Here is a 9,138-nt window from a genome sequence, read left to right on the forward strand (position 1 = left end):
CAGGGACAGGTTGGCTTTAAGTACCAGGTGCTCTTGTGAAGCCACCTGAGTCCTAATCTGACAAGAATTATTGGCCTGTTTTGTCCCTTGTGGAGATCAAGTTGAAACGGTCACATGAAATGACAACTCTGGGTCACATGTACCCATTCTCCCCCTGGAGACATGGCAGACATAACTAATCAATTGCTGAACTCTTCTGAGGCCTCAGAATCCTGCTGAAAACACCTTCCCAGGTAGCCGCTCTTCACTTTCCAGCTTCCGTGGACAAATGGACGCCCCTTTACTACCCCTGGCCCTCATGTGTTCTTTCTGACCCTTGCCTTCCAGACTTTGTGAAGACAGAGAGAGATGAATCCAGTGGGCCCAAGTGTTCCAAGATCCTCACCAGCCATGATCCCATGAAGCAGTGGGAGCCTGCCAGCAGGTAGGCAGGGAGGGGTCCCAGCGCTCATTGCCAACTAGCTCAGCCGTGCGGACCAGGGCTGAGGAGAAGGTGAGCTGGCGCACAGAGAAATCCAGGAGGGAGGAGGGAGGAGGCTGCGGCCCTGGAAAGCTGCTCTCCTGCCCTTGACGCTGTCTTCTGACCACAAAGCCCCTTGCCGGGGAGGTTAGTGTGGCTGCAGTGAAGCCTGGACCTTGCTGTCGGGAAGGTCAGTTCAGCTCAACCAGCATTTGCTGAGCACCTACTGTGTGTCAGATTCTAGAGAAATCAAGGCCAGGTGTGTGCAGTCCCCAGCTTGGGAACTCCCTGCCTACCTGGCAGAGGGGCGTGTGGTCCAGGAAGAAGTGACTGAGGGACTCAGACAACACACGCATGCCGTGTCTCCCGTGAGACCAGAGGCGGTCGTGGGGTCCTTGGCCAACAAACCCATCCTGCTAACAGGAGCAGGTCCTGGGGGACGTGCTCGCAGGTTGCTCTCGACAGACCGACTGGGAACGATCTGGACATTGACGTCTACAGCACTGGAGGCAGCAGTCCCCACTAACAGGGTCCTAGACGCCAGCCAGCTGCCCTCCTGCCTCTAGTCCCCCTCACTAGTCCCTGCAGCCCTGGCTCCCTGGCCACAGCAGCTCCTCTCCCATCTCCTGTCCCCTTCCCTGGCCGATGCCATCACTGTGGGCACAGAAGTCCCCCTTTCCCTCTTCTTCCCACGTCATCCCGTCAAAGACGCACCCTAGCTCTGAAGTGTCTGCCGGGTTCCAGAATCAGGCTCCGTGTGGGGAAAAGAATTCTCCCCGTTCCTACGAGCACGGCAGAGCCTCGACTCCCTCCTTGGCGGGTGGGGTGGGGAAAGGCAGGCAGGTGCTGCAGGGGCTCCTCACCTGCGCGCTCAGAACCGGTTCCCGGGGGTTGTCCCAGCACAGGGGCCGCGTGCCGTGTGTGTGATGGTTGGGTCACCTTACCCAGACCTGGGCCATCCCCTCCGTGGTTTTAATCCCACTTCCCTCCATGAACAGCTCCAGCCTTGACCTCTGTGACCTTTCACTGGTCTCCCCATTCTGATGCAGTACGCCTTATCCCAGAGGACTCCGCCAGAGTCTGCTCTGAAATTACCCTCTTTCCTGTCCCACCCCACTCACACTGTCCACCTACCGCAGCTCCCAGGCTCAGCCTGCAAGCTTCTCATTCCACTCTCCCCAACGCTCACAGGTCTTCAGAACATCTTGGAACAGGCCTCAGGGCCTTTGCACTTACCCTTACCTCTGCTCGCACCTCCTTTCCTACTTTCTATTTTATCTGCATCTTTTCTTATCTCAGCTAAAAGGCCACCCCTCCATTAGACCTTGTCTGACTCCTCTTCCTAGTGGGCTCCAACCCTCTGCTGTATCTATTCAGACTCTTGTTACATCAGCACAGTGTAAATACCCCGTCTCCTGCCATTGAGCTTGCTCAGCGTGGGTCTGCCCCTGAGAGTAGAGACAGGGCCGCCTTGTTCCCATTCGTACCCCTCCTCCCGGTCCCAGGTGGTGCTCCCTCAGTAACTACCACGAGGCGTGCGTGAATGAATGAGTGAAAGGGTGAAGACCCAGTGCCCCAGAAATAACCCAAGGACGTCAGAAGGCGCTGCCTGGGACTGGTGCCTACCCTGAGGAGGGCAAAGCCCTGAGGCACCCCTGGCTTCCCCACAGAGCCCCTCCGTGCAGTGCCACCAAGCTCGTCAACCCCAGTTACATGGGGGTGGGGCCCTTCGGGCAGCCCCTGCACGTGAAGCAGACCCTGTCCCCTGACCAGCAGCTGACCGCGTGGAGCTACGACCAGCTGCCCAAGGATTCCTCCCTGGGGTCCGGGAGGGGCGATAGTCCTCCAACCCCTCCCTCCCAGCCACCCTTATCACCAAAGAAGTTTCCACCCTCCGTGGCCACCCGAGTGCCCTGCCCCAGGGCTCAGGAATCAAGGTGAGTGTTCTCTTCATTTTGTCTTTCGGGCTCTGGGATTTCCTTCTAGGACAGCAGCCTGGGGAGGGTGGGATGGGGCCCGCTCTGTTCATTGCTTACCCTCGGGCCTGCTGGTGGAGCTTGATTTTAAAAGTTGAGGAATAGCTGGGCACGGTGACATACACCTGTAATCCCAGGGGTGGAGGCTGAGGCAGGACAACCACAAGTTCAAAGTCAGCCTCAGCAACTTAGGGAGACCCTGTCTCAAAAAAAAAAAAAAAAAAAAAAAACGAAGGGGGGCTGGAAACATGGCTCAGTGGTTAAGCGCCCCTGGGTTCAATCCTTGGTACCAAAAATAAAAATGTTGGGGGATAGAGATTCTTAAAGATGCTATGAAGAAGAGCAAACTCCTGCCAGGTGCAGAGATGCATAAGAAATAAAAATAATTGGGGTATAGCTCAGTGGTAGGCCACTGGGTTCAATCCAAAGTGCTGAAAGAATAAAAAGAAAAGAAAAGTGAACTTCTCCCCTGGCTTCTCTGGCTGCCTGGAATGGGGTGGGATCCCCCGGCAGAAGCCTCTCCCAACCCCAAGTCCCCCCTCTTCTTCCCCACCCAGAGGGTCCCTGTTCCTGTGTGCAGTTCTCTCGCCTCTCCTGCTGGGGACAATTAGAAAAATAAAAAACTAGAACTAGTGGTGCAGAAAGGAGGTAGAGCGGCAGCCACGGTGGCCCTGGGCCTCAAGGAAGTTGCTTTGACACTAGAACTGGACCAGGCGCGATGGAGCTGCAGAGGAGACCGGCAGGGCAGCCAAGGAGCTAAGTCCATAATTCCTGAGGCCCAAAACAAAGCAGGGGGAGCCCCCTGAGCAATCGTGATAACTCAGGACAGGGAGGCCTGCAAGTTTCCAGGCCCACGGAATGACTGATGGGCATGAAAAGTGCAGACCCAGTTAACCAGGACTTAAGATGTGCAGAACCTCACGAGCCCCCGTCCCCTTCTCAGCCTCATTCCCTAGCAGGGTTTGGTTGGGTTTGGTTTCCCTTTTCTCCATGAGGTGACCAGTTCCACAGTGTTCAGGAGCCCATGCAGAGGGTGTCGTCCATAAGGCTGCTCTCCGGTAGCCCCTCTAGGCCCACACCAGCCCCACGCCTTGTCTCCTCTGGTTGGAGGACTGGGGATGGTTTTGCTCCTGAAGCTTTTCCCCTAAAGTCCATTTGGAAAAGTCCATTTCCTTGTCCCCAGAAATGGAACTGGAAGCAACTACTAAGAACAAGGAGCTAATGTGTAAGTAGCTTCTAAGTTCCTAAGGTAAACATTTTGGGGGTTCACCCCTACTTTGCGGTACTAGGAATTGAACCCAGGGGTGCTCTGCCACTGAGTTACAGCCCCAGCCCTTTTTATTTTATTTATTTATTTATTTATTTATTTATGGCACCAGGGATTAAACCCGGGGGCATTTAACCACTAAGCCACATCCCTAGCCCTTTTTTTATTTATTTTGAGACAGGGTCTTGTTAAGTTGCTCAGAGCCTCACCAAGTTGCTCAGGCTAGCTTTGAACATGTGACCCTCTTGCCTCAGCCTCCCAAGCTGAAGGGATCACAGGCATACACCACCACACCCAGCTCCTTTTTATTTTTTATTCTGAGGCAAGTTTTCACTAAGTTGCCCAGGCTGGTCTCAAACTCGCAATCCTTGGTCTCCCAAGTCACTGGCACTACAGGTGGGTGTGCACCACCACTCCTGACAGACACAACTTCACGTTTGAGGGTGTGAACACAGCTTGCTGGGGAGCCTTTTCCCTCCAGCCCCACAGATCATAGCTGAAGGATAAGCCATCTATAGGCAGGAATCCCCCAGGTGGGATTCCAGGTTCACTTCTCACCCAGGAGGCCATTCAAAGCAAGAACCCGGAAGCTCCTGCCCTATCTGTGGGTCCAGAGTCTCCAGGTCCCAGTCTCAGCCCGAGTGATGACTATGCAATGTCCCCAGCCTCTCAAGGTCCCCCCACCATTGCCCCAGGCCCAGGCAGAGTGCCCACCTATCTGAGTTGCCCAGGGCTGTCCCAGCTTCAGTATGGAAAGTTCCAGCTCCTAGGAAACCCTTTAATCCTGGTGAACGAGGGCCATCGGTTACCCCAGGCCCGAGAGATGTGGTTAGGAAGCAGAAGCTCTTCTCAGACCCCAGTCAGCCTATAGCTTCTTCAGAAGAGACTGGGGTCTTTGAGTCTGAGAAGTGGGACCATTTGCACAGGAACTAAGCCAAGCCCCTGGATATTGGTTCCCTGAACCAGAACCATGTCCTAGCATGGGGGTTGAATTCTTGTTACCTGTGGTCAGGGGGGATCAAATGAATTCTTTAACTCTCTAAGGGTGGCAGGAGCACCTCCTGGAGGGAAGGTTTTTTTGGTCTCTATCTCCCAGCCCTCTTCCCCTAACTGCGAGGTGGCCTCTTCCTACTTCCACTACCAAAAGCGTGCTTCTGTTTCTTCTCATCCTCTTCCCTAGGCTAACTCACAGCAAAGGTCCCTGGGAGTCTAGACAGGTGCAGAAGAGGGCCTCCGGAGATGCGGCCTTCTCCAGAGCCTCCAACTGAGGCCTCAACATTTCTAGTTACACGGTATCTTCCAGGTCTTTCCAAAAAATAACTGGCAAAAATGGTGTTCAGTTATGCCACCTTTGGCGTGCCCCTGAGGCTGACCCCACCAAACCCCAATGTCCTGTCCCATTGGCCCATCCCAGAGTCCATGCCTACTCCCAAGGGGGCCATTGGCCTGGGCTGCAGGGCCACCATGCAGCATTGCGTCCTGGCTGAGTGCTGGGTTCCGGGCCTGCCCTTGCCTCACCACGGCATCCTCTCTGCAACAGGCAGAACCCGGACGCTGTCCTGGGAGACCATGCCATTGGCCAGAAAGCAAAATGCGTTCATGTTCCTTGTTCTCATACATTGCTCGGCAGGAAGTCATCTCAAGGAAGAGCAGTAGCAAGTCCGAAAACACGGGAAGGTGGTTCTTACCTCCTCCAGGTTGCAGGCTGGAATTCCTTCTCTGCTCAGGAGTCACGCGGGCCTATTTCTTGCCTTTTGTCTGTCTGGCCAACACTCACATCTGTCCAGGTTCCCTCTGGTGTTCACCACCACAACGCCCCTGCCATTTGTTCCTTCCCACTGTGAATTATGAGATGAGGGAACCACAGTCCCAGGGGCCCCCAGGGAGACAGCCGCTGAGAAGAATGCTGTACTAATCTGGATGACAGCTACTGAGACGGCAGATAATTCTTTGTTGCACAGCAGCCCTATTGTGCCTGGGGGAGTGTTTGGTCGATGGAGCTTCTTGAGACCCTCAAGTAGCAGTGGCGACCTAGGAGGGCCGAATGGTTCATCCCGTCCCCAGCAAGCCTTCCTTTCCCCTGAGCGACCTTGCAGGTGAAGGACCACAGAGGATCGATTGGTAGAGACGGCAGAGGAGAAGCTGTGGCAGTTCTCGGCAGCCGGAGACAGGGTCTGCCAGCAGCGGGGGCACAGCTGGCTTTTCTGCCAAACGGGTTGATATTAGGGGTGCCATTTCAGTCCACCCTTCCCTTTCAAAAACCCCACTGAAGACCCCCTTGTTCACCAGGCTTTGGGGTGATCAACTTTTTTAGTGGAAAAGGTCCCAGGTCAGAGCCGAGGTTGCTTGGGGGAACATAGAGAAATATGGTACCATCTCCTCTTCTTTCTTTCTTTAATTTTTTTATTGAGTTGAAGTTCGTGTAGCTTGAAATTAACCATTTGAAAATGAACGGGTTGATATTCAGTACATTCACAATGTGTACCACCACCTCTACTTTAAAAACATCTTTATCACCCCAAAATGAAAGTTGGAGCCAGAAGCAGCCCCTCCCCGTTGCCCCCTCTGTTGAACACATTTCTTCCCGGCTCTCCTCTCCCACAGCTGCTGGCCCAGCGACCTGGGGAAGAGCCCGGCTGAGGCTCTGCCACCCGACGACTCGCAGCTGACAAAGCCGGAGATGTTCGAGAACCCGCTGTACGGGTCTGTGAGTTCCTTCCCCAAGCTGGTTCCCAGGAAAGAGCAGGAGTCCCCCAAGATGCTGCGGAAGGAGGCCGCAGTCTGCCTGGACCCTGGGGTCTCGTCGCCCAGCATCTTGCTCACCAAAGCCCCGGAAGCCGAGGGCGGCAAGGGGACAGGCAAGCAGGCCCCCACGCCCCGGCTCCGCTCCTTTACCTGCTCATCCTCCGCCGAGGGCAGGGCGACCGGCGGGGATAAGAGCCAAGGGAAGCCCAAGGCCCCAGTGCCGGCCAAGAGGCCCGTCAAGCCTTCCAGGTCAGAAATGAGCCAGCAGACGGCGCCCACCCTGGCCCCGCGGCCGCCCCTGCCCGTCAAGAGCCCTGCGGTCCTGCAGCTGCAGCACTCCAGGAGCCGAGACTACCGCGACAACACCGAGCTCCCCCACCACGGCAAGCACCAGCCCGAGGAGGGGCTGATCAGCAGGACCGCCATGCAGGTACGTCCAGCCAGGCATGCGTGCGGGCGTGCACGCTCGTCCTGCACCGGGAGGAAGAGCTGGAGCTGGGATTTGAACTCAGGCCTGTAGCCCTGGGCCTCCGTTGCCTCTGAATGAGCCTAAAATGGACAAGGAGGGGCTGCGGATGAGCTCCTAGCCCTGTGGCGCTTAGATCATTTGTCTCATTTTCACACCCTTAGTATTCGTACATGATTCATAATGTTCCCATAGAGACTTCAAGCATAATCTCACTCCCTACAAAATAAGGCATCGTTGTTGTTTATTTTTTAAGCAAAGCTAACAGTGGTTAAGAGCACCCTGGGGATTGGAATATAGCTAGCTCAGTGTGGAAACAGTGTTAAATCTGAATTCCAGCTCTCCTACTTCCGGGTTCTGTGCCTTGAGCCTCAGTTTACTTATTTATAAAAAGGGGCTATTGATGACATGTGCCCTATAGATTTCTGGGAAGAACTGTTATATCCTCTTACGTTTTATTACTGTATATTCTCTTTTTATATGTCATACATACATATGACTTCATGGTATTAATACACAATAACAGTTAATGATCTATATAACATACTACATCTTAATCATTGCATAGTCTATCACATGTATACATCATGTGTTGTAAGTAAGGTACTTAGAATAGCGTGGCTGGCTCTTTCCATACCACAGGAAGGCTGACCTTGCCCATAGCACACAGGGTTGCTGGGCTATTTGGTCACACGTGGCCTGGTAAGAGTGAGGTCCTGATAGCCCTCTCTTCTTGCCCCGCAGTGAAGCCCTTGGCATTGCTGGCGACAGGAACCCAAAGGAGCAACACGATGCCGGAAGCCACTCAGCTCTCAAAGCCTCTCCTGGGACCTCCTGCTGCTCCTACCTAGCTTCCTGTGCAGGGATTTTTTGGGGGGTGGGGGAAGGGCCTCGCTGCCGTCTGGTCGGAGGAGCGTGCTGGCTGCCACCTGGGAGCAGGTGCTGAGGCTAGAAGGCAAGTTTGTACCAGACTTGGGCCCCATCTCCTTCTAGGTATTTGGAGCCCAGAACCTTGTTCTTATCGCCCTTTCAAAGAAGGAAACTGAAGTGTGCTGACTCAAGGGTGGAATTATAAATAATAATAATATTAATATTAATAATAATAATGGCCACGTGGGTGGAGCCCTCACCACGTGCTGCGCTAAGTGCTTTATGAACATGGTGTCAGGATGACTCCAGAGTGGAGGCTCCAGCCAACTAGAACCACTGTGCAGACACCCAGTGCAGAACCGTGTGTCCTAAAGGGTTTGGACAAAGCATTACGAAGGCCGGTGCCTCCAAGAGCGAGAAAGGGGCTTGGCTGTAGGGACCTGAAGAGTATGAGTAGATGATTTGGGATATAAGGAGCCTGACCCTATCCAGCTTCGGTGATGTGAGCTGCTTCTGCAAAACCCAGGGTCCTAGCACAGCCCACTGGGATGGCAGAAACTGGAAAATCAGCTCCAACTGTCCAGTTGGAGAGATCGGGCCTCAACCTTGGCTGGAGATGTCAAGGCCCCTGTTGAGTCCATGTGCCAAATCTCTGTGACTGCTCAAGGTGGGCAGCCACCGCCAGGCCCTGGGTTAGGCTATGTGCCCCAGCACTCTGTCATGCTAAGGGACAAGTCTGCGCTTTGCTCCAAAGGCCGAGCTCTCCGGAAGTCAGCTGCCGGAGGGGGTGGACCACTCAGTCCCAGGCTCTCAGATTAGTGCGTCCTCTTCCCCAACTCGGTGGCTTTCAGCCCTGTGTCCTTGGTTACTGGAAGAATAGATTGTAAATGCCTTTTCTTGTAGCTTTTCCACATAACAGAATTAATGTAGGAAACCAAATCCAGAGTGTGTGCAAGCGCAGAATCCGTATGTGCCCCTACGCACCCAGGGGCACCAGTCTGTGTGACCAATAAATTGTGTACTTCTCACTCTTCTCCTATTGGTGTGGCATTTTTCTCTGACACTCAGTCACATACATATGTCTGGAGTGTAGGGACACCACGGAGCCGTCAGGGAGGCTGGACTGTCGAAGGCTCATGTTGTGGCAGGAAAGCATTACCCTCATCGGACAGACACAGGGACAGTCTTCTGAGGAGCCAGTTTGAATTTGGGCATGGACAGGACCAAGGGTAGATGTCACTCTCTTCACACTGTGTGTCGGGGGGACTCCAGGCACAGACTTCCTTGCTCAGTACCAAGGCCTTGCTGCCACCTTGGGCTGCTCAGTGTCTGCCCTTGTAGATCCCAGGCGTGG

General features: G+C 54.3%; 1 protein-coding gene across 1 annotated transcript in view; it reads left to right on the forward strand.

The window, feature by feature from the left end:
- Inpp5d (inositol polyphosphate-5-phosphatase D) overlaps positions 1–8,800 on the forward strand; it is a 115,698-nt gene extending 106,898 nt beyond the window's left edge. Inside the window, exons 24-27 of the mRNA XM_047545804.1 lie at positions 328–424; positions 2,131–2,397; positions 6,308–6,878; positions 7,659–8,800. Coding sequence (XP_047401760.1) covers positions 328–424; positions 2,131–2,397; positions 6,308–6,878; positions 7,659–7,661 — 938 coding nt within the window. The 3' untranslated portion in view covers positions 7,662–8,800. The remainder of the gene's footprint in view (positions 1–327; positions 425–2,130; positions 2,398–6,307; positions 6,879–7,658) is intronic.
- Positions 8,801–9,138: the final 338 nt, after the last annotated feature.

This window comes from Sciurus carolinensis, chromosome 3 (assembly GCF_902686445.1).
Source record: "Sciurus carolinensis chromosome 3, mSciCar1.2, whole genome shotgun sequence".
NCBI classification, from domain to species: domain Eukaryota; kingdom Metazoa; phylum Chordata; class Mammalia; order Rodentia; family Sciuridae; genus Sciurus; species Sciurus carolinensis.